The 26,417-nt window shown below is 34.6% G+C and overlaps 1 protein-coding gene across 2 annotated transcripts in view; it reads right to left on the bottom strand.

Annotated features, from left to right (window-relative positions):
• Positions 1 to 26,417, bottom strand: part of UBR2 (ubiquitin protein ligase E3 component n-recognin 2) — a 57,020-nt gene that overhangs the window by 24,332 nt on the left and 6,271 nt on the right. Inside the window, exons 3-19 of one of the 2 annotated variants that reach the window (XM_085315817.1) lie at positions 24,808 to 24,886; positions 23,354 to 23,467; positions 22,404 to 22,531; positions 21,187 to 21,325; positions 19,488 to 19,550; positions 17,868 to 17,988; positions 13,527 to 13,634; positions 11,917 to 12,005; positions 11,175 to 11,273; positions 8,831 to 8,994; positions 8,650 to 8,749; positions 7,418 to 7,546; positions 6,472 to 6,655; positions 5,361 to 5,422; positions 3,296 to 3,406; positions 1,654 to 1,719; positions 160 to 282 (exon numbers count right to left, since the gene is read on the bottom strand). In XM_085315817.1, coding sequence (XP_085171943.1) covers positions 160 to 282; positions 1,654 to 1,719; positions 3,296 to 3,406; positions 5,361 to 5,422; positions 6,472 to 6,655; positions 7,418 to 7,546; positions 8,650 to 8,749; positions 8,831 to 8,994; positions 11,175 to 11,273; positions 11,917 to 12,005; positions 13,527 to 13,634; positions 17,868 to 17,988; positions 19,488 to 19,550; positions 21,187 to 21,325; positions 22,404 to 22,531; positions 23,354 to 23,467; positions 24,808 to 24,886 — 1,879 coding nt within the window. Of the gene's footprint in view, positions 1 to 159; positions 283 to 1,653; positions 1,720 to 3,295; positions 3,407 to 5,360; positions 5,423 to 6,471; positions 6,656 to 7,417; positions 7,547 to 8,649; positions 8,750 to 8,830; positions 8,995 to 11,005; positions 11,105 to 11,174; positions 11,274 to 11,916; positions 12,006 to 13,526; positions 13,635 to 17,867; positions 17,989 to 19,487; positions 19,551 to 21,186; positions 21,326 to 22,403; positions 22,532 to 23,353; positions 23,468 to 24,807; positions 24,887 to 26,417 lie in introns of both variants that reach the window. The other variant, XM_085315818.1, reaches the window with a different exon arrangement.

The following is a 26,417-nucleotide window of genomic DNA, read 5'->3' as shown; positions in this document are numbered from 1 at the left end:
TTATGTATTTATGCAAATTTCAAATTGGGCAAAATAAAATAAGGTAAAGTTACTTCTCTATTTTTGTCAAGAAATTACATAGAGTTGGTGCAACAGAGTCTAATACACTTTCAAAAACAAAACAGCAAGTTTTCCATTATGGCAGTATAAAAAAATTACCTTGTTAGTATTTTCTGTGCTAAATCTTTTGCCATAGTCTGGAGTACTAAATATCTGATAAAGTTCAAAGCGACTCAGCATTATCATCAGAAAATGATTTGGATCCATCATAGATACACCTGTCTATTACAAAAGGAAAAATGGTTATTATAAATGGGAAAAAAATCTGGTGTTATTGAAGTACATTTGTATTTCATAGACAATGTTCACAATATATTCCTTATGAAATTCATTCTTCTCCCTCTATCCTGGGGAAAGAGATTTAATTAAAGCACCCTATCCTCTCTCTTAGGGCTTCAATAACACAAGTGATAACATACATTTAAGTAAAGAGAGTCTTTTGTTTTATCAATTTGATACACTTTTAAATGCAAAATATTCAGTTATTCTTTCTATCCCAAATAAAATCCACTAAAAATTTGTTTTGTTTTGTTTCTGCTACTCTGTTCCTGCTGCTCCAACTTCTGGAGAATACACTGAAATGTGTTTAGCACTTAATGGATACCATGTACAGATTTAAAAAACAGATTATAAATTCCAACTCCCAAAACATTAGCAAGACTTTCCAAACTTTCCTGGAAAGAATACTACTGATTTTATAAGATAGTCACACACATTTAACGTGTGTGACTATTTCAATTTCCATATATCAATTTCTGAAAAACTAATGAATTAATTCATAACTGGTTAATTTAGATTAATTAACAGATAAGATTTTAGCAAGTAGTTGTTTCCTACTCATAACAGGGCTATCCTTAACATAGAATAATTTCTCACGAAACTGCTTATGTCCACATGATGATGACGTGAATGCACATCACAAATCAGGGACAGATCAAGTCTCAGTGAAATGTGTCTGAAACAACAAGTTCACTCTGGACACATGCATCATGCTTGGTAAGTCTAGGTAAGATTTAGGGGCCCTCTTCCTTCAGCTACAAATTTTAGCTTTCTTCACTTCAGTTTAGATGTAAGGCATCATATCTTCTTGTGACAGGGTTAAGTTCACTCTCAGTTTTGGGCTTCAGAAGAGATTTTACAACATAGCAAAACTGGCAAACTGCTATATGAGCTTCTACCTTCTATCCAGCATTTTAAAGGTCAGTTTTGACTGGAAATGAGAAAGGGAGAAGAGGCAACACATGCACTGAGCCCAATACTGAAGACCTGAAGACTCCTTAATCGCCACTATAGCATCATCCATTAGCTAAAACACTACATTCTTAAAGGTGTGGTATTACACAGCCGTTGCACAGGAAGTTCTGCACTTTGCGCAGTATGTTAAAAAAAAAAAAAAAAAAAACAGGATTATAGCAGTATCTCCTCTACGTAACTTTCCTGTAAGAACACAGATACAAAAATGAACAACACAAATTCTTCCACAAAAATAATAATTTCTTTTCCCTGCTATTAAAGGGTTTTGATGGAGCTGTATACACACGCACACAAATCCTGAAAACACCCAGTGAAATGCAGACTGGTATACGTGGTTACCTGAAGCATGACTATGTCCTTGTCAAACATCTCCCTTCTGCACTTCACATTATGATAGTAATAAATCTGAAAAAAAGCATAATATTTAAGGAGTATTATATTTATTCTAAACTTACTTTTGTTCTGGAAAAATAAACTCTTGTCAAACTAAAGACATATTAAAATCTGTAAAATTTATATTGATACGTTTGGATGCAAAAAGCATTTTAATATGGCATAAAACACGCATAATTACTGGTTGAATTGTATTGATCCAGTGCTGGTTTCAGGATAACGTTAAGAGTGGTGAGAGCCACGCTTAACCCAAACTATTCTAGGAATAAATTCAACAGTACAATGAAACAGCAGCAACATGACATCAGGACGTGGCACAGAAAAACAGGAAATGTTGATTCCACAGCAATTAGGGGAAATGAAACAAGCTGTTAAGTTTCTAGGCAGGACTGGAAACAGTCTCCAGTATCCTCTACTTTCCAGTATCTGGCTAAACATGAGTTCTCTATAACCAATGGAAAGAAAAAGGTTCTTCTAGACCATGGAAGCCAAACTACTTCAGTTTAAGAAAATTCTTAAACTGAAGATGCCAAAAGTCACAAGAATTTAACACAGAGTAGTTATCTCTCTACCAGAAGTTATGTTGAAATTTCAGATTTAATACGTATCTACAGTAATATGAATGTTGTTGTATTTGTATATAGCATTGGTTTTGCTTTAAAATGACAATGAAGACATCACCTTATAAGAACATATTATTTAGGCTAAAAGACAAGAATGTCAGAATTAAAGCTCAAACAAATAAACTGAATTCAGCCTGCAAGCACACACACATTGCAACTATCTGATGAACATGGGGAAGTGTGGGAGGGAAAGAACAGTTTCACTATTATATCAAGTTAACACATCACAGAAGTAAATCCTATTTCTGCTACTATCTTTGTCTTGCTCAGTAAATCACTTAAGATCATCATCCTGTTGAGTGGCACCAACACTATAATATCCATTTTATAGCTGTTATGCTCAAAACACCTAAGACCTCATTTGAACAAATGCAGAGAAAATTCAAGCCAGAAGCAGCTAGTCTCCAAAGCATGATCCTTCTCTCTATACAGAGATAAAAGCCAAGAAATACTCTTCTATCCTCGTTCTGGTGCTTCTTTATTGTGTAATTTCAGGATTTTAATTACCTTAGAAATAATAATCTTATCTTATCTCATGGTACATATTTATATATTTGAGACATTTTTACATGAAAGTGATGAATTACAAAGAAATACAGATCTAATTCAGCACTTCTTGCTGTTGTTGAATGGCGTACAGTAAACAAGGTAAGGGATATTAACTGCATTATACTTAGAAGTTTCTTCATGAGCAGAATGCTAAGTGAACTTAGCATTATACTAATCCCAAGACCAAAAAAAAGGCAACTTCAGTTAAGAAAATCAAAGATCAGTTTAAAAGCCTAAATATTCAAATGATGCAACTGCCTCATTCCCACTGCCCTTCCATAAGATTTCCACAAGTGGATTTTGAAATCAATACTGAATATATGTTTTTAAATATAGAAAGGGGAGTTCTTGAGGTCTAAAATCACCATATACAAAGTTACCAGAAAACAGTGATTATACAGCTATTAAGTACTTACCTGATTAACAAGAGAGAATCCATTTCTTCTCCACATTCCTGCATGCACTTGGGCACATAAGACTAGGCATCGTAGAGGATGTTCTATCAACATAGGTGGGCTAAGTTCACTCTGCATTAAATAAAGAGACATAGTATTTTCATATAAATAGAGAAAAGTTAAAGGAAATGAAGTCAAAAGGGAGGATATTTATAGTCATTAAATAATTTTAGGAGCATGAAAAAGTAGCAAGTCCAAAACATGTATTACAAAGGTTTGATGAGCTCACTTAAAATACATCCAATCACTCTGTAAATAAATCTCATGTTTAACTTTGATCCATACAGGTATTCTGCAAGCAGTGGACGTTGTGGACCTTGACTTCAGCAAGACTTTTGACACTGTCTCCCATAACGTCCTCCTAGGCAAGCTCTGGAAGTGGGGGTTAGACAAATGGATGGGGAGGTGGATTGAGAACTGGCTGAAAGGCAGAGCTCAGAGGGTCGTCATCAGTGCTGTGGAGTCTAGTTGTAGCCTATGGCTAGTGGAGTTCCCCAGGGCTCAGTACTGGGTCCCATCCTGTTCAACTTTTTCATCAATAACCTGGATGAGGGGACAGAGTGCCTCCTCAGCAAGTTTGCCAATGATACCAAGCTGGGAGGAGTGGCTGACACACCAGAGGGCTCTGCTGCCATTCAGAGACCTGGACAGGCTGGAGAGTTGGGTGGAGAGGAACCTCATGAGGTTCAACAAGGGCAAGTGCAGAGTCCTGCACCTAGGCAGAAATAACCCTGGGCACCAGTACAGGTTGGGGGCTGACCTTCTGGAGAGCAGCTCTGCAGAGAAGGACTTGGGAGTGCTGGTGGATGACAAGTTGATCATGAGCCAGCAATGTGCCCTTGTGGCCAAGAAGGCCAACGGTATCCTGGGGTGCATTGGGAAGAGTGTTGCCAGCAGGTCGAGGGAGGTGATCCTGCCCCTCTACTCAGCCCTGGGGAGGCCTTATCTCGAGTACTGTGTCCAGTTCTGAGCTCCCCAGTACATGAGAGACATGGAGCTACTGGAGAGAGCCCAGTGTAGGGCTACAAAGATGATCAGAGGGCTGGAGCATCTGCCCTGTGAGGAACGGCTGTGAGAGCTGGGCCTGTTCAGCCTGGGGAAGAGAAGACTGAGGGGGGATCTTATCAGTGTGTACAAGTACCTGAAGGGAGGGTGTCAATGGGATGGGGACAAACTCTTTTCAGTTGTCCCACATGGCAGGACAAGAGGCAACGGGCAGAAATTGAAGCACAGGAAGTTCCGCCTGAGTGTGAGGGGGAATTTCTTCCCTGTGAGAGTGACGGAGCACTGGCACAGGTTGCCCAGAGAGGTTGTGGAGTCTCCTTCTCTGGAGATCTTCAAGGCCTGCCTGGCTGCAACCCTGWCTAACATGCTGTAGGTGACTCTGCTTGAGCAGGGGGGTTGGACTAGATGATCTCCAGAGGTACCTTCCAACCTTACCCGTTCTGTGATTCTGTAACTTAAGTTTAGGAATAAACACAGTTAGTGTTATCAATTTAAAAAAATTCTTGTGAAAGAATAACTAACCTTTACATGAAAGAGAAAATAGCAATGTTTTATCTACCAGTTCTGTTCTATCTTCTTATTTTGCTCTTTTTAACTTCCCCTTAAAGCAACAGTGTCCCAATATGAACATGCAGGAAGGAAGAAATAACTGGGGAACAAAACTAGAAACTCCAAAGCCAAGAAGAAAGAATTAGGTCATGCCAACAGATACTAAAAACAGTTCCTACTGTGAGATGAAAAGTAATGCATGAAGAATAAAATACAAACCTTAAATGGGAGTCTTAAATAATTTAAGAGGGCAATACTGATTGCTTAAGGCCTAGTCATGAACATCTATTCATCTTTTAAGAGGTAATTTTACCCACTGCACAAAGACTAGCTCCTCTAAATGGAATTCGTAGCAGAAAGATAATCTGTTATTTTTAATAATACTGTACTCTTACATAACGAATTTCACTTTCAACATTTTAAGAGTACAAATTTGTTATATTTAATGAATATGTTATATTTAATTACATACCAGGGGGAGCAGCTCAGGAAATTTATAGGCCACTTCAGTTTTACTCAGCAAAACATGCAAGCCTATATGAATACATAAAACAAATATTATATAGCATACAATATTTTACATAATTTCAATAGGACAAAAAAAGCCATCTAATTTACTATCTAACCATTTTCTAGACAATCTTCATGAAAACATTTGCATGTTAATCTTTTTGGTGTTAGAGATGTTCTGAAAAGACATCACAAAATATACATTTTGAGCATTAAAGTTTTCCCATTGATTCTGTATGTTATTTGCAGGACAACAGGTGTGCATTTTGGCTTTTTTCCTTTTTTGCTCACATCATGCCTCCTTCAGAGATAGCCAAGTATCCCTGGTCTATCAGGTCAAGTTATCAATGACAGATGCCCCATCCTTTCCATCAACTTTTGCATTTATAGAAATAATAATAGTTCAGGAACTATTATAAGACCCCTGCAAAATACAATAAAGTTTGTTTTTTAAACTACAAGGCTTTTGCTTGTAGATTGAAAGATTCAAAATTCTTTGATTCTAAGCTGTTCGAAGCTTTACCCAGGAATTAATTTTTTCATTTCATCACCTGTGAATTTATTTTACTGTCAGATGACTTTGATTCTGTTTCTGGTTAAACTAAAATTCAATTTTTTTAAACACAATTGTTAAACAAGTTAGCCACAATATAAAGGGGAAAAACTGCCTAATTTTCCAGTCACACATTGGTTTGTAGGCAGCAGATGTTTAACAGACCTGCTCTCTAACAGAATGCCTGCTAGTCTATTCAGTCTGAAATTGACCATACTTCAAAGGAATCAGTCAACTACAGATTCTATTTTGTTGGACTCTTTTTGCATCAATCAAGTGACACAAAAGCAGCAGTAACTGCCTACAGCTCGTCTCACTGACATTTCCCCCAGCCTGAAACCAGAACAATTTCTCCAAGGCTTAGGAACATTTTGCCTAAAGGCTATCCAACAGCTAGAAAATGGCTAAAATACACTCTATTCAGGCTGTGAACAGCTGATGTGTGGTTCCTTACATCCACGTAAATTTAATTTATATTTATATAATGTTTTAGTTACCTGAAATTTTAAATATTTCATACCTGCAAGTAAACGAGAAACTGGGAGATGAATGCTAACTTTTTCCTGAGAAACACAGTATCTGATGGTCTCAACTGAATGTCCACACATACTGAGAACAATAGGTTGCTCTCCATCAGTAAAACCACTGTGACACTGCATCAACACAGTCAGGCATTTCTTGTAAGCTTCAATTAATACTTTTTCCTACAAAAAAGATTGTGGTTTATGCAGACTATGAAGAAAGTAGAGTTCTGCAAAGTAACATAGCTGTTATATATACAAAGTATGATGGTTTTGATACAATGTTTTGAGTTTTACCTTTTTTAACAGTCTTTTAAGACAAGGACTCAAACATAAACTGAATCATTAAGAAGGATGCAGATCCTGAAACCCATTCAGGTATATCTTGTTAAACAAAGACTCTCTAGTATGTTTCTTTGTTATTGGTACCATAGAACCTTCTGAGCAATGATCATGTTGTGCCAGTAAAACCTGCAAGCTGACTAAGAGTAACAGATTAAGATCAATTTGAATGTTCAGATATTCTAGGATCCCTTGTTCCATGGCAATGTTTTACCGTGCTGAAGTTCTGCTGTCCTAAAATTTGAAAAACTTATGGTATAGAAACCCAATTTACAAGCAGACAGGAGAGGTACATCCAAGGGCATGGTCCTCTGCTCCTCCTCCGATAATTATAATCTAATAGTTTAGACAGACAATCACAACTTCTGGATGTTTGACAGAGGTCTTTCAGCAGCATTTCTTCAAAAGGCTTAATCATAGTTTAATGAAGTTATCATTTCAAGCTCTAAAAAAAGTTCTCAAATACAGAAAAAATTGTACTGGCTCATAAAGGAAGACTTTGGCTGGTAATGAAATTGTGTTTTGTTCCATTGTTAACATATATTACTAAGTTTCACCTTTTTTCACATATCCACATGGAAAAATAACCTAAAAGGAACTTACATCCAAAGCACACCAATCCTGCATCATTGAAATAACAAGTGTTAATTTCATTTGCAATGTAAATGCTGCTTCCCATTCTGGTTCCATTTCAATATGTTGTCCTACTTGACGAGTTATTGGATCCATGCCCTGGAACAAAAAGAACTGTGCATTTTAGCAATATGACACTGAAACATTGACAACATAACATAAATATGTTCTTATTTATGTAATATTGCTGCAATACGAAAGAAAAAATTGAGAACATTCTAAAAGGATTCAAACAGATCTAATATAACAAGAAAATGAAACAGGAAGTGGAGAAAGATAAGAATACTGGGACAAGAAAGGTTTCAGATCTAAATCTATTTATTATTACTTTTAACACCTGGGAAAATTTCACTGTCATTAGCAAATTCATAAATTCTTTTTACAAAAACTTTTACATATAAACATCATCTTACAAAGCCATTCCACTTTTCAAAAGTGTATTTTCTAGGGATGTGCTATTAAATGCAAGGAAGTGTTAACTAAAGATTGTGTACAGACTGCCTAATCAGATCTGGGCCCAATAAGATAAATATGGTGTAATCTCATAACTGCAGTATATTCAAGAGAAGAAATTATCTTTAATAGACTATCAAAAGATAAGTGTTGAGGAAAACATTCTACTGACACACCGACAAAGTGAGAGAAATTCTCATTATACCTTACGATCACATGGCCATTTGCCTGTGTAAAACCTGTGCTGCTTTTAAAATATACAACTCTTAAGATAACATGGTGCATAAAAAGGCTGAAAAAAAAACTTTACAGTGAAGATGTCTACTTTTATGTCAAAGGACTACATATTCCTTAATATGAACAACAACTCTGTTGAATTTAAGTAGTATCTCGAGCACTCAAGAGCAGCAAGTTTTGGTTAAGGTGGACAAGATTTTGCTCGAATAATTAAATGCATCTTTTATGCCTGTATAGCTGCAAAGTATGACAAAACTAACATGTTCCTGTTTGAACTGATTTTCCTTTTTACTGCCTTCTATAGCAACAACAAACTGAACTAAAAAAAAAAAAAGTTAAGTGAAACGTTGCGTTTCAGGCAAACATGACATGATTCTAACAGTTACAGTGAATTCAAGTTTCATAAAATGGAAGTTACATTAAATTTCATCAATTTTAAATCTTAAAAGCTATCCTCCTGTTTTAAGAAGAAAATATGTTCTGCAAATTTTGTACTTTACAGATTTACATACCTGCATACATTTGAGTAATTCTAAGAAGGCATCAAAACCCTCTAAAAACTTGTGCCTCAAGTCATCTGACCACTCAGTTGGTTTACTTATCAACACGTACCTGAGTACATTAGAAACAAATAGAAGTGTTAATTTCATTTTTTTTAAATTTATCAAATTAACACACAATTAATATACTTACTTGAGATCCAAAATAAGGCTCTGAACACGTCTGAATTTGAAAGCCTGTAGAGCAGTGTAACGTTCAAACTGAAACCTGCCTTGGACGTCACGGTGTCTTAAGTGATCCATAAAAGTTTTGATGATAGTGGTCATGAGATTTTCTTCTGTTATTAGCATTCGAGCCTATGCCAAAGTACATTGAAATCTGCTGTAATTAAAAGATACTAGTAACAAGAATAAGTTTCATACTACACAATGAAATTCATACATGACATTTTATCCAGAACAATTATAATACCAATAAATAAAATAGAGGAGGATACTAAAATATTGCAAATATTGACTGAAGAAAAATGGAATTTAACTAGCAATTATCATAAATCAGATGGCTTCTGTAGATTTTTTTTTTTTTTTGCCACAACAGTTACAGAAGTTTATGGTTAGGCTGCTACTAACCTACTATCTTATTTTTAACTTGTATCTTCCTTTAAGCATCTGTTGTCTCTTCTCTTAATAATTTAAGTTTGAGCTCTCTATGGCAGTGACAGTTCTTCTGTTTTCTTTTTATAAACTATTAAGCACAGTGGTGAAAAGCCTGAGCCTTCCGAATTCCTAAGAAACTGTATAGTTTGATTTCCACATCAAAATTATGCAAAATGACCTGTGACTCCTGTCAGGGGCTACTACATGTTTCCTGCACTGCAGGAAACAAGACAGCAGGCATTGCAAAGGCTGAGATTGCCAGATCGCCTCCCATGTCCAGCCTAGCCTAATGCAACCCTGCAACAGAACAGGGAGCACTAAGGAAATTACTGCCATCTCCTACTTATGAGCTCTTCCAGAACTCCTCCTTTCTGTTGGCTCTGCAAGGTAAACASGATGAGTCTTGCAGCTCTCAGGTCCCATGAAGGTTTCATTACATGGCTGGTAGGTTCAAGATTAGTCACCTTGATCTAGCACAATGATACTGTGGTTGTTGACTACAGCTTCTGGATTCTGCAGTTGCTCATGATATTCTAGATTGAGTTTCTGAAACATTCAGGGGAGGAGGAGGGAGGGAGGGGAAGGAATCTAACGGTTAATACAAAAAACAAAATGCCATCACCAGCAATACAATCACCCAACTTCCCCCAAACCAAACCACCTCAGTTGCTGGACAGCTAACTCTTAGATCATTTAAATAATTTTGAAAATGTTACTGAGGACAGAGAGGAAGATATTTATATTCCTCAACTTATCAAGAAGTTTAAAATAATTTCAAGAGTCATAAAAAAGGGAACAAACAAYATGCTGCTATATAAATATTACAATCATTCTGAAAGTCCTGAAAAATGCCCGTTATCTGTATTATTACATACCTGTCTAGCAGATGTGTAATAATGCAAATCTAAAAAAAAACAGTACATCTAGAAAAAACCCACTTTGCTCAGCACTGTAACTGCCATGCAATTACAAGCACTCATTTTTAGAAACGATTCTGACTACAAAAATGAGATTTCCATTTCCAGTACAGCTCCAAAAATTAATTTGTGTAGTTTTACAAGGTAAGAAGTACTTATTTGGAGACCAGAACAATCAAGAAGACTTCCCAAGCAAGCATAAGCTGGTAAAAGACCAGAGTTAGTGGATTGGGAATATGGCCTGAAGCCCTGAAACAAAAACTAAAGTGGAAGCATGAAAAGAGGCTGTTCTGAGTCTAGAAGAACCACAGGAAGCAAGTAATATCATGAAACAACTTTTGCCTGCACTTGGATTCGTTAGAAAACCAAGATAAACACAATAGAACTGCACCAGAATGGTATGCCCTGAAACTGCAGTATGTAAATCATAACGTAAATTTCTACAAACAGTAACTACAACCCAGTATCATCAGAAATTAAAGCATTATGTGCGTGTCTACATACATAAACATTTGAAGTCTTTTTTAAAAATAAGCAAAAATGTAAAAAGAAACCCAAGAATACTCAAACTGCTCTAGGAAGTCAGACTCAAAGCTTTGCAATGCTCATATACTTAACCTTGTAAACCTAGAGCAATACCTACGAACAGTTCAACTACCTTGCAGCAGCAGTGTCCTGCATTTTCATTGTAATAATGTTAGAGAAATACGCTGTCTGGGTTCAACAGCCTCACATGGCTTTTAACAAATAAAGACTTCCTTTTTTCTTTTTTTTTTTGGTCTTTTAGTACTTACAAGAGAAGGCACTGTGAATATCTGTATCGAGAGGTCAGCAATTGAGAACTCTCTGTCGTGGTCATCTTTCATAAAATCACTCTGCAATCGCTCATAGTTCTATTAAGAAGGAGGCAAAAAAAGGCAAGGAGTGCCAACTATCAGTTTTTAAAAGACAGGTACTACTCACCAGAGTAGGTACAGTGAAGAGTTGGACAGACAGAGCAGCCACCGATACTGCCCGTTCGTGATCATCCTCCATATAATCTCTCTGCAACTGCCGGTAATTCTAAACAACAAGGGGAAATTCACCTCTAATCCACACTGACCTGATTTTTTTATTTAAATGTGTGCTCTGGGAAACTAATGTTATGATAAAGGGACAAATAACTAATAATTTATACAAAGAACATGACAACTTTTCAGCTCAAGCATGAGATCTACTCACTCTGATTTTCACACRATAGTATCTTACTTGCTAGGTAAGAAAATTTTGTCTTCAGTAGTGAGTACTGTTTCACAGCTCTAATTTAAAGCATTTCAAGGACCAATTACTGCAGAAATATTAATCTGCATAACTGCATTTCAAATACTATTTCTGAGCAGTGTGGTAACAGCTTACATCTCAACAATGTGGAATGATTAGCTCCCAAGTGATAGCCTACATTATTAACTGTAAAGACAAGAACATCTGAATTGCCTTAATCCTGGGGAACTTGTAAAGCTCATTTTCTTCCTAAAAGGTGAGAGGCCACGATAACTAAGGTTCTGAAGAYAGAAATAAAACAGTCAGCATTTCTTTTCAACTTCTCACACACCCTATCACATCCTAGGGATATTCTGGATAACAGCTCCCTTGAAGTTCTGTATGCTAGCTAAACTCCTGGCTAGACTGTCTAAGCATTTAATGTCTCTTTAAGAAAAATACTTACTCTTGCAAAGCGAATGGCAAAAAGTTTCTTGTATTTCAAATCCATAAGCAGGCTGCTCATAAATAACTGATGATAAACATTTCTAGCACCTATCAATAAAGAAGAAATATTACGAATGACTACCTTGTCAAAAGCATCATGGAAACACCTATAAATGCAAATCTTATAGCATGAATGAAGTAGATGCATTTCAGAGCAGAAAACTGCTTTGATTTCTAGTAGTCAGTAGTAAGGATGAAGAAGTATACCTAAAACAAAGAGAATTCTCTAAGTGGCTTTATTTATTATGCCTGTATCAGTTAATACTCAGCTGTTGAAAACCTCCCAATACAAGGTAAGTCTGGTACAGGACTGGGACAGTCCAGAAAAAAAAAAGGAGCTATTACAGAGTAGCTCCTGGAAACTGCAATAAATTGATTATTTTGACAATATTGTTGATAATTAACAATTTAGCTACACTACCAAATTTAATTTTAGCTACTGAATTTGTAGCCTGGCTACAGATTTTCTGCATCCAGAAAATAATATCAATGTAAATGAGAATTGACTGTTTATAGCTTGAAAATGCATACATGTTTGTATCATTTTTTTTTCTATTRGTCACTTGAAAGTCAGAAGTCATTACACTAATTGTTTAATGTAGAATAACTATGGAATACAGAAAAGGTAGAAAAATGTTAAAATGAAATGCAAAAGTTTAAAGTTACTCCTTTTTTACATTTAAGATATTACACTAACAAAACCTTTACTAAAAAGGTAGTAGTTGTCCATAAAAGTAGTTCCTTTTAGATCACCAAATTTGTAAACAAAAGAAAAAGTTGAGAGCCAAGAACATATTCACATAAAAGGGCTTAGAAAAACAAAACCTAGAGAAATCATTCTTTTGATTGACCATGATGAGGTATTACTATTCTCTTGGATATCTCTACCTCAGAGCTGAAGAACAAAAGATACTGGAAAAAAAACACATACACACACTCTTCTAAATCCTGCACTCCCGTTTCAGTAMGGATAGATCAGTTATGCTGTACCATTCTCTGTCTTTGCTTTGTCTATACAACAGACTCCACAAAAGCACAGAAATGAGTTGCTTCTGCTTCCTCAAAAGTTACAACTTTTTGGCCAATCTTATTACATCAATGGGTCTTTAAAGACTTCAGGAACTCTAAAATAACAGAGTGCGCATGTTCTCAGATCAGCAGGAACTCCTCATGAACACACACACAAACAAAAGAGAGAGAGCGTGCRACAGCGCGCGCGAGAGCAAGCATTTTAGTAGATGTGATCTGCATCCTGAGATCTTGTAAAGCAAATTCACTCTACTGTTCACCCAGTTTTCCTTAAACTGGCACTTTCATCAGCATATCAAATTAGATCTGAATCTCAGGCTACTTGGAAGTATTGAATCTAAAAAAGCTCCAAACGATGCCCTTATGTTTTTGTCYTCAATATATTTGGAAATGCATAGTGACAGGATAAATTATAATAAAACAGGCAATTGCATCCGCAATGTACCACAGCAGAYATGATCAAACATTAACAGCTACAGTAAATGAAAACTATCATACATAATATCCTTTAGCATTTTCCTGAAGTTTGAGAAAACTTACCTTTCCACAGTTTAGAATCACACAGCATCAGCTTATCCACAAGAGAAGAATTTTCACCATCTGGTCCTTCCTGTAAACCAACCTGACACAATATTCGACGAAGGCCATCTTAACAAAAAGAAATAATTGAACAAATTTAAAGTTAATTTTACCTTGAACACAAAATTAGTAYATTATTTTGACATACTGCAAGTTTTCATAGCATACTACAAGCACAACTATTAAATTTATTTTAGTTCACCAACTAAAAAACAATTTTTAATTTTTGAATCATCTCATATAAAAAGAACAGAAGTACCACACTAATAATAAACTAGCTCAGGGAGGGGAAAGCATCAAAAAATGCATACAAGGTAGAGACAGAGGACTTTCCTTATTAGATACGAGGGGTTTTTTTGTTTGTTTTAAATCAGGAGATTGCTAATCTGTAGATACCTGCTATCTGGAATCTCATGAGTATAATCAGTTTCTTATGAATAACTTTACTGTAATTGAAAGACATATACAAAAAACGAAAATTTCTCACGTTCAGCACTGGCTCCTTAACCCATATTCTGGCAACAAAAYAGCTGTTTTTCCAGGAAGCCTACATACTCACAAGTCTCACAAAAATTGTGGAATATTACATAGGTTCACAATACTTTTCAGATATTTTGAAGACAGCCAATTTTACAGTGCATGTATGGTTCACATTAAAAAAAATTAGTCAGTTTAATATACTACACAAAGGCTGGACAGGGYCTTTTTGCAAACATTTCAGATTTGCGAATTGTTACACGGTACACTTTGTCATGAGAAGTTATTGCAAAGAAGTGAAAGTAATCTGCAAAGGTCAACCAGTAGCAAGTTTGARAAGTTTCAAAAGCTTTAAATGGGAGAGCTCTGTTGCCTAATTGTCACATAGGTATATAAACATCTTCCACTTACGCAGAAGAAAGCATTCCTTGGCTTAACAGAACATTTGATGAGTATCAGGACACCTCTTAATGCAATCATTTTATGCATAACGCCTTCCTCTATTTGAGTACAAAATCCTGAACATCATAAGAAACAACTGAATGGATGTAGAATACAAATGCTCTTTTTCATGCCTGTTTCAAAGAAATCTATAAACCCCTTTCCTATAACTGACTCGCTAGTAAAACATATTTAGCATTTAACAAGCTTTTGTTAAATGTATTTGAAAATATCAATACACTAAGCATTTTACTAGTTAGAAACACATTTTTTCCCCTTTAAACCACCAACAGAAAAAACTGTTCAAGATTAAAGTCTGAAAATGCAATAATCTTTAATGGGACACAAATAGAAAGAATATTTACCAATATGAGACTCATGATTCTCTTAACTCATACGATTTTACTTACGTAAAGATTRGGTTCTGATTTTCCTCTTCTACTATTCGTTTTAGTAGAAAAGGGTGGGGGGGAGGAGACCATACAATGCAGCTCACAACCCTTTCAACATGCACCAGCCTAATGACATTTCCAACYAAAAAAATAATGTTCCAGTCTTATAAAAGAAGTAGTCTTCCTCACAGGCTACTGTTTAAGTTCACAACTTTTAAAGGTCTAGTCTGCTGATAAGAATAAACTTGGTACATACAATAAACGACATTATTTTCAAAGGGATACATCTTTGAAATAAGTCTTTCTGCTCTGACATTTCATTTCAAAGATTTCTTGCATTTGAGAAGCCAGTATAAAAAACACTGATCTCAAACTACCTGAAGAAATAATGCTGAAGTTGACTTTACAAGCTACAACTATCTAAACACACCAAGGGATAATTGCTATTTAGCAGCTCTTAATGATATCCAAGAGACCAAAAGAGAAAAGCAATTATAAACTGAGTTGACACTATAAATCACAGTGATAGACTCCCCTCCCCCCCAAAAAAAAAAAGTTTAAAAGCCTAAAAAGTAGAATCTATAGGGCCATCTTTTCCTTGACTACTGCTGAATCACAAGTATTTTATACCTCATAGAAGTCTCGTATTAAGCTTATGGAACAAAGGCTTTTATGAAAAATACCAAACAACATTTTTTGCTCAGAGATAGCAAATGAAAATGATGTTGTGCTTTCTTAAAAGTGCTATCAGTTTACTAATACAAGAAATAATTATACACCATGTTCACTTTAAAAAAGTTACATTTCTCCTGTTTAGAGTCCTATCAAAAGCAAAGTGTATAATTTATCACATGACAACTCTTAGTTTGCACTTAACTGCTATTATTTTTAAAACATCTCTACATATTTTTCCTAAATGAAAGAAATAGTAAAATTTATTATTTGCACATTGTGGACAAACCTACCTCTTCAACAGAGCACAACATACAGGCTTATATTAACAATATGTCCAACCTAGCCTTGGACCTGTTGTGAATATATATATATATTCACTAACATAAGTACACTGCTTACAAGCATTAACCATCATCTCTGCGCGCCACTTTGCCAACTGTACCTAAGAAATCGACRTGGCTGTAGCTTAGACAGTTCTACACTGCATGGTGCAGTGTTAYATATTCTGTGAAATTCTAAAGCAATTCTTTTGCCTTTCAGAGTTCAGTTCCAACTCTTTTACTGTTATTAATAGAAGCCCATTATTCCCATAAAACTCAACATTATTCAACAATTGGTGATCAGACCCCTTTCACAAAGAACTGGTATTTGCCAGCAAGGATGTCATAGTCAAGCTTGTGACAAAAATGCTATAGTAAGGTTTTCYCTGTAGTCACTGTCAAGAGTTTGACACTCATTTCGCAGCCTACTTGCATATCAAAACAAAAGACCCCTTCAAACATGAATATCCCTCCAGCCAGGAGATTTAGGCAGCACATTTGCTTTACCTCATCTTGCAGAAGAATGGATAACAGGCTGCTTAAAATCAGCCTGGATATTTATTACCATTTGTTAAAAAGCTAAAAGAAATCAATTTTTTCCAAAAGTACATTTCACAAAGCCAGACTTCAAAGTATATTGCAAAACTGCATCCCAAGGTACACAGGACAATTAAAGCAGTTGTGCAGGTAGGTCACAGACATAAGCATACTGCTTACCGTCAAACGCTATTTTTTGCCCCTCTCAATCACAAAGGAAACTGAATTTAGTGAAGTGAACTCTACAGAATTTTGGAAATATCACACACGTACATCAATCAAACTATGAATTCAGTGCTTTAATTAGCATATTCGAATCGCTTTTTGGCAGTTGTAATTGGGTGCTGAAAATCAGTGACTTAAGTACCAGGCACAAACAACATGGCACAAAACTGTGCTCAAAGAAAATAAGACAAGTCACATCAAAAGGAAAACTTACCTGAAAAACTAAATATCCTCACGCCTCTCCTTTATGCTCATATATAGGAAATTAATATATAGCAACACTGGCAAATACTTGAACAAATTGTTACCATAACTTTTTGAAAAGTTAGTTTTTAAATTTACACAAATATAAACTACTTATCTTTCAAAAACAATCTCATATAGAGAACCTGTGCCCGACACACTGGCTAGTTTGTCAACTATCAGTCTAATAAAAAATAAAATCTCTGAACAAATGTTGTACCTTCACAGAAGAATTTATATACAATGTTACAGGTGAGACTGGTAGACTAATAATTCTTGGTAACATTTACAGACACATAGTATGCATTAGGTGTGTTGGGGACTGTATCTACACTTCTACATAGTGGCAAGAGTTYGACTCATTTTCCTTTTATTTCCCCTCATGCTCCACCTCTTTACAACTTTATGACTCTTAAGGACAAAGAAGGAATCAAATCAAAACTAACATGCAGCCTTTTCATAAAAATGATTCTGCATATTTTGATTCCTTTCAAAAAGTCTCTCTAAATATCAATTAGCACCTCATTAGTGCTAATCTCCTTGTGTTTTCTCTGTTGTTTCACTTACACTGCAGCAAATCTGAAGTAATCACTTTCAAAATCATTCTTCAACTAACTTCTGAAAAATTGTTTTATCTAAGGACACCAGTTATTTTTAGCTTACTGCATTCTTTAAGAAGGACTAAGGATTGAGAACCTATCTTGTTGGTGTACAGTATTTGACAACAATTCTTAGACAGATTCTGTTCAACATCAGGTAAAGCAGTACCTGAACACAGAAAACAAGACCAGTAGGACTTCCAGTTCTCTGAGGAACTTAGACCTCAGAGCAGCACTCCGTAACAAGAAAAAAGAATGAAGTTTGACAAGGTATTAATAGATTAGCTTTATGCATATTATGTATCCAAAATAAATAGACCATACTGCTTTAAGAAATAAGCTTGCCTCACAGTTGYCCTCTAGCTTATCTTGAAAAAGTTCAAGTTTGTCTACCTGAATATCCAATAATACTGCCAAGCCAAGTCAGAAGCTTCAGACCAAAGCTCTGGTGGGCAACAATAGACGAATGCATAACCTGAACCTTCAGTGGCTTTGTCTGACGACTGGTATTTCTCTTAAAAAGAAAAGGAAAAAGGTGTTAATGTTAGTTTTTCATTCCTGTGATTAATCTAAATAATTTATAATATTAATACATACTCATTCTAATTACAAGCATCATCACTGATGGGAAAACAAAGAAGTTTTAATTTTGTTTACACTATCAATGTTTTGAAGGACATTATGAGTCAATATCAGCATATTTATGCAAATCCATTTCACACCCTCATCCTCTTATAAACGTACACATAGATCTGCTACGTGTTACTAACAAGCAGCCTCATACACAGCCCAGGACAACCATGCATATTAGCTCCTCACAGCATGATACGTAAGTGACAGCCAGCAACCAAGGAAAAACTAGTCATCCATGGGGTATTTCCAAAAACAATTAAAAAAATAAACACAGTATTAAAACAAGAAAGAAAAGTGAAGATGAAAGAAAGTTGAAATAGAAGAATTCTGTAATAGATAAGCATTATGAATAGTCATAATAAATCAAAAAATATTTAGTTTCACATTTGTATTCTATCAGTCCCTATTTCAATGCTTGAGGCTGTCAAAAGGCAAACAATTTTATGTTACAGGGAAAAAGAAACAAAATAGTTTAATTTCATTAATCTGAACTGACATGCAATTGTAGAAGCTCACATTTGAAGCTCCTGATCAAAGTCTGAGACTTCTAAATTAATGAGACATGGCAAGCTATGTATTTTAAAAAGAGTTCATCAGGATTTCAGTGGAAAAGGTTTAGAAGCAATGTTATAATCTGAACCCTAATTTACAATTATTTCTTCGGATTAATTACAAAAATATTCTTTTAACACATCAGAAATCCAGAAACCATTGCTCTCTGTCAAAAACAAAAAAAAMCATGAAAATTTTAACATCCTTTTGAATTGTAATTTTGTATAAAATTGTTTTTTTAAAAAAATCCTAAATGCTCAAGTGAGACATTAACTTCTAAGAATGGAGGCAAATCATGCAATTTTGATTTTGATCTGTAATTATCTGTTATTATTTGTTAACAAAAAATACGGCAAAGGACAATTACATTATCACATCACTACAGAGCATTAGAAGAAACTATTAAAAACACATGAAGTTACAAAGAAATGTTTGGTTTCACACAACCATTCTCAAAAAAAAACTGAGAAAGAAAGATATCTGCAATCCTGCATTACAATTTGTAGATATATAATGTTATCATTTTTATAAGATTTTTTTTTTAATCAAACTGACAAACTCTGAAGACAGAAAAAAAATGCCTAGGAATCTTTTTGCCTTAGAAAAATATTTGGGGGGCAAATTAGATCATAGGTGTTTAAAAAAAGAAAAAACACAAAAAACAGAGTATATATCAGTATTTTATCAGTTATCCCGTGTCTGTTGTTAGTAATATTAATCTCCAACATTTTTTATTATTATAATATAAARAGTCAAGACTAACAAAATCAAAAAAAACATGTTGTAACACCTTTAAGATGAGACAAATAAGTAAAAAGTATTACTTACCACTATTACAGATTTTGCTTGATCACAGTACTGGAAGTCTCCATATCGAACAGATCTACGTCCCTTTTAAATTTGTAAAGTAATATTACCACCAATTTCAAAACAAGCAGTTCAAATACTACGTTTCACATTGCCACAAAAGATAAGGCAAAAGTTTCAGATGCAAGCTAACCTTGTTTTTAAGTCATTTTCATTTTTATAAATACTGTATATAGCTATATACCTGGCTTTCCAAAAAGTAATCTCTACATTTCAAAAGAAAATTATGTTAAATATCCATTTACCTGTTATACTAAACTTTTTATGTATTTTTTTTAAATGAGATGCAACTATCTTTTTTAATTTTACTGAAACTAATGATCAACACATTATTACAGCAATAAGTTTTCAGTATTATAAATATTTCACATATGACAATACCTTTTTAAAAGTAGACATTAAAACTAACTGGCCCTCTTAACTAACATAAATAAGCACATAGTTTCTCTCAAAATTTGAAGGTTTTCACATTTTGTGGGTCTTTATATACTATCAATACACACACTGAAGTACAGACAGTTATTTAATTTAGGCTGTACTATAGACAGAATAGCTTACTCAAATCTTAGGCCTAATCTGATGCCAAAACATAATTTCAGGCATCATCATCTCATTTCTTTTCAATAACTGAATAAATAAACTTCTAGTTGATCCCTCTCTTACTTCTGAAGAAGTATTGCCAAATCTCCCAAGTGCAACCTATGTAGGTCATGTGATCAAGCCAGCACATAACCAGGGAACAGAAGGAAAATTTTAAAATATTTACTGGTATCACAGAAATAAACTAGTGATTATACAAAAAATGTAATGTACTGCTAAGTAATATAAAGTATTCTTATTTCCTTTTCCACTTACTTTCTTCAAGTTTAACTGCTTTAACATTCTAAAATGGTGGTCTCATTCCATTTTGGAAAATCTCCTCAAAACAAGGAACCACAAGCAAAGAAGACACTAAAGAACATTCAGTTTCAGAGCAGCTGCTTACAGGCTCACGCACAAATAACAAAATGTAGCTGTGCCTTGAAAGTTGCCCAGAAGAACAGAAGCCTCTTAAAAATACACACAAGCCAGAAGACAAACAGAGCTGGCAGAGTTCTTTTGATACCAACATACTAGTTAAAACTATATTGAGTGTGTAGTGGTTTTGCACTCAATGTTCTTTCTAAATATTATAAGAAATGCTTCATCTCTTCCAGTCATCTTTTAACAATTACCAGGAAAAAAAATAATTAGAAACAGGAAGTTCCACGAGCACTGGAATGAMAGCAGCTGATTATGGATTTTGCCCCTCACCGTTGTCTGGTATCACTGTCTGAGAAGCTCTTCCCATGCTTGGAGCACATACAAGGGCTCCTCCCACATAAACTCTTGGGCATATAGTAAGGGATGAGCTAAAGCTGTTATCTGTCCTTGACTAAAAGAAGGAGGCAGGAGAGACACTATCATCTACACTCACTGGATTGAAACTGCATTGAAATATACATTCAAGATTAACTCTAGTCTGAATGGGCCAATGAGTCAAGATAGTTTAGGGTGGCCTGACACACAGGACCTAATCACATTAACCACACTCTTTGGGAAACCAGACTAAAGTAACTATAGTCATAAAATAAACATTAAGGGAAGTTTAATTAAAAGTTCTATCAAGGAATTTACTTACATCTCTATCTACTGTTGTTGCAAAGCCAATAGCTTCTTTCTGTGTGCAGTTGACAGCTTTCTGAAGAGTATATATAACTTGTTCATAGGTATGGACTTCATCATTAAAAAGCATGCAGTAGTAAGTGTCACTCTTCTCACTTCAAAGCAAGCATTGAATTTATATAATTCAAAGTAGTATTAATGAAAGGATACTGCCAGTGTAACAAAGTTTTCCAACAAGCAGAGCACTCAAGTCTAGGCTTCCCTTACTGTACTGAAACGTTATCTTTACTGTACTGAAACAGTATCTCACAAATTTTATTTGAAAAGGACTTACTGTACCCCCACCCCCAATTTCTATAGGAATATGCAGCATCTTCCTTGCAAAATTAAATCCAAAATGAGCAAAATCTTATGGCAATAGTCTAATAGTTTAGTCTCAGTATTATTCATGAACATTTGTCAATCCTGAATTGGTAATCTCTTACTAAGGAAAACAGATTTACTCCAGCATAGTCTTAGTCAACGTTTCCCATAACCTCTGAGATATTCTACTGTTCTGGAATTATTTTGCTACATTTGTTTCCCCAATCCTACATAAAGGTCTCTATTAAACAATGAAAAAAAAMCCCACACTCAACCAACAAACCCACAACCCAGCCATCATGAGCCTCAAAACCAGTTTTAAATTTGAACAGATTCCAATGCAATTTTCAATGCAATCTTGACTCCCATTGTTTAATTACACAGTATTCTTCCTCACATAACAGAGTTACTAGCAACGCATCACAAATGCACCTATATTAACTATGCTGCTACAATGAACTTCAATCTTCTGTTTCAGAATTTCTAATAAATGGATCACAAAGTAGTGTAAGATATTTTAACCATCATAATTTCAATATTTTTTATTGGTTGTAAGAAAATTGACCTTCCACCTGTTTCAGGTTATTGCATTTTATTAAYATGTCAATATTAAGAATATTGATTATTAATAATATTAAGAAAATGAAAGTATCACAGGGAGTTTCACCACTACAAAGAGAAATGGGCTGTAAAAAAAACCCCACAAGATATAGGAAAAACAAATACATTAAAAATGACTTTAGACTTGTCTACAACATACTCCCAGTAGAATTTTAGGAAAGACAGAAAATATGATTAAATGAGAATTTACACTTCCTATCGTAAAAACCTACAAGCCTTTAAAATGCAGAATAAAAAAGTTATACTTACATCATTTCTAGACCAGGCAATTCATTCTCTTTTTCCCATGTTAGTATATCTACTGCATATTTAAATGCAATCGCAAAAATATTATAAGCTCTTGCTACCATATCTTCTGATAAGTGCACAAGGGGATCCTGAAAAATATTTAGCAATTGAGAAATTAAATGGCACTCAGAATAGATATTTTGTCAAATCTATGCCTCCTTTCGTCACAGATGCTTATATCATCTTCGATGAAATCTTTCTTTAAATAACTTTATATTTGATAGGACAGAATAGGATCAACAATCAGCTTGTTTTCTTTTTCCAGTTCTTCACTGACAGACATCAAGGATAAAATCTAGCATTCAATACCCAAACATTAACTTCCCTCTGATCACTCAAATTTTCAAACACCTTCATGTTTTCACTTTCATAGTTCCCACTTTCGCATACCAAGAGATTTTGCTTTCAAAACTCATTTGTATTAAAACCTGCTTTTTCCATGTCTTCAAAAGCATAATTTGAAATCACTGCATATCTTTTATTCCACTTAGCAATATTATTACGCTGTCCTATCTATCTGACCTTGTAGAACACCCACCTCACTGAGATAATGATTTATGATGGAAGTGCTCAGGTGCTGTGATACATAAATCATTAAATGCAGGCAAGTATTTCATAATGATCTGCCCATATCTCAATCTTGTTCACAGACAACTGTTTCCCTTTTGCATCCCTTATGCTTATTTTGCACGTTCCTGGATGCTCTCTGTTTGGTACCTACAGCAGCCACTAAAGAAATCATCCTTCTCTCCCTGTTGGAGCATAATGTCTCCTTTTTTGCTTTATTTAAAACTTATTTCAGGTATGCAGAGTTATCACTAAAAAACACCTCATTTACCCCCCTCCTCCCCACACACACACTTTTTTTTAAAAAAAAAGATTTTGAGACATGGTATCTCAATTGTTATTACCTCTTCTTCTGCAGTCTCTGAAGTGTTGATTTCGTGCTTTTTACAGTAAGGACCTTCTTTCCAAGCTTCCGTATCACCACAGTCACAGAACCCTCCTCCACCTGATGTCGTCATCTACAGTTATTTAAAAACAAAACAGTTTATGTGAAGTTGCCTAAAAATATATGTTAACTTACGAGTAACTACAGTTAAACTAAAAAAGCACAGTCACAAGTTTAACACCTGATACCTTTTTCCATCTATCCTGTTAAAAAACAAATACACACAGTAAAATCACGTCTATGATAGCTGAAGGTTTACCTACTTCAATCTGCCAATGCAAAAAAAGAAAAAAAGAAAAGCTTAAAACATCCCCATTCTACCTCATCCCAAGGCTACGTAGAATTAATATAGTATAGTATGCAACACTACAAGACAGTAGTAACATGTATGTGTAATATTTATATGTAGTAACATTTTCTGAATTTACAGTTTTTATGCTATCTTTCTTGTATCAGATTCTCATATTTTAAACTAGAGCAAAGATAAATCATTTCATAGAACAGCACTCTGTAGTGAGGAAAAGATGTGTTGTTTATAAGAACAGGAGTTTACAGACAAAACTTACAAGTTTCTCACATTATCAGATTTGGTAAGCACAGAAAAAAGTATCTGCATACTGCAACAATATATTTATGCTGTTTAAATAAAGTTTGATCTTAAAGTACCTGAAAACAATAAATGTAATATTTTATTTGAACCACAACTATTAACTGATTCACAGAAGCGCTGTTTTTTCACCGGTTTTGGCAAACAGGTACATACCATCCTACTGTATCAACAAAATTAGATGGGCATTTGAGAGAACATTTCCTCATATTTTTGAATGTCACCTAAGCTTGCAAACTAAAAATCTCCAAATAGTATGCTGGTATCAGTAAATTATGGCAGAGAATTCAGAGAGGATGGATGGGAAGTTGTACTGGGTTTCTTGAGGGGGACTTTTTTTTAATCCTAATATCTAGCGAAACTTCTGCAGTGATTTTATTTATATTAAAAGCAGTACAATAAAGTATTGTCAAAAACAGATCTACGGAAAGTCTGTACTGGTTATTTCTATTTATTTTCTTACCTTATAAACACACCTAGGTCCTCTCATTTTTGTCTATGCTATTAATAATCTATACTGCTGTTAGCACTACAGAATTAAAATACATCTGAAGTTGTTTACTATTTTAACTTCTTTCTCATGTTTACAAGAAAATTACCATTATTGTACAGAAGTTAACAACAATGCAGATGTTTAAAGGAAATAAGTTTTAAATATAAGTAGTTTCTTAAAGGTTATTCTATACATTTTAAAAATAGTGAAATAGTTGAAATTATGTTTACAATCTTGAGTTATAAACAAGGAATTTTATATACATATAAAACTACTTTGACTACATGTAGTAGGTTCCGATCATATTACTAACCCTGTATCGATGTTCTCTATGAATACTTCCAAGAAAGCACTCCATGCACAACACACAAGTTGGGTCAACCGCACAGTCTCTGAAAACAGCAGGGAAAAAAATATTAAAACAAGTACTTTCACCTTTAATTACATATTTTTCAGCAGGTAATTTTCAAGTCCATTCAAGTCCAATTTCAAAGCCCAATATGAACTTTCTGACTCATCTATATATTATTCTTAAAGATTAAAGGGAGAGTTTCCAGGGAGAAGGGAGCCCTGATATGAAGGAAAGAAAATTCTGTTCTCAGTACAGGAAAGGCTCTAAAAAAATTGCTTGGGTAATATATATTGAGATAGTTTATAAGCAAAGAAATAGCTGAATGACAGAACACAGTATAGACAAATTAACAGCATAAATTCAAGCAAGTTCTTTTAAGTACAGAGTACAAACATTGCCAAATCTTAACTCATCAGAACACTTATTTTCACTGAACATTGGAAAGATTGCATGGAAGAGATTACATCAACCCTCTGCTTCTAAGTTTAGTCCTACAAGTTCTCTGAAGAGAGAACAAGAGTTCCTCAACGAGAAGACCAGAGACTTTAAGAAGCTCACGTTTAGAAGTACTGCCATACTACACAGAAGTAGCAAAAAGGGCTGAAAGAATGAATGAGAATTATGCGTTACATTTAGTTGCCTCCACGAAAAACACTGGAAAAACAAACTTCTGTAAGGCAACTGACTCCAAGGCACCTCAAGATTAAGGGAGACAGGTTTCACTATGTAAATGTAACTATGAAGACAATGAATGTCTAACAACGGCTGTTATTAAAGCAAGAATTAACATCAACAACTTACTTCGTTCAAAGGAAAACACCACGGAATCTATGTTATTATCAAGAATTCTCCTAATTCCATTTCACCAAATAAATCAGACYGCTTAATCATTGAAAGTATATCAGGCAACCATGGTTTAATATTCCTGAAGTGTCAAGTCATTTTCATGTTTTTTTCCTCCACATGAGTTAATAAAAGTGAGAAAATCCAAACCAAAATTATAAGAAGCTCTTTCATTCTAAAATAATTTGTTTGTGTAACCTCATATTTTTCAAAAAACAATAAAAACATTTATTTCAGCTATAYTGCAATATTGGGTACTAAGTTATCATAACCCTAACACACTCAACTATACACCTGAGAACTCAGTACCTTTTGCAGAGTTATTTCTCTAATTAGGAGGCTTACCCCCAGCAGAGAGAGTTCTGCAAGTTTCACAACTGAGGGGGTAAAAAAAAAAAAAAAAAGCCACTGCCTTTACCATATTTCATGAGATCAAAAAACAAGTATTTTGCATCCTGGAAAAGTTCAATTTAAACTCTCATTCTTATTCATTATCGGTTATAAACCAAAGAATTATTAAAACATGAGAGGAAATATTAATCATTTTACATATATGCACATTAATAAAGAACTGGATACTCCAGAAAGAGTAAAAATACTTTGCATTCACTGCTGTTCCCAATTTGAGCAGGAGATCGGAAAATACATCCTCCCAAGGATCCTTTCCAACCTGAATGAGATTGTGATTATATTGTTGTATTTATTTTTTTTTCCTACTGAAATACAGA

This window comes from Rhea americana, unplaced genomic scaffold (assembly GCF_003343005.1).
Source record: "Rhea americana isolate MKP2758 unplaced genomic scaffold, rheAme1 scaffold_44, whole genome shotgun sequence".
Taxonomy (NCBI): Eukaryota; Metazoa; Chordata; class Aves; order Rheiformes; family Rheidae; genus Rhea; species Rhea americana.
Note: the sequence above shows the minus strand (reverse complement) of the source record. Positions and strands in the feature narration are given on the sequence as shown.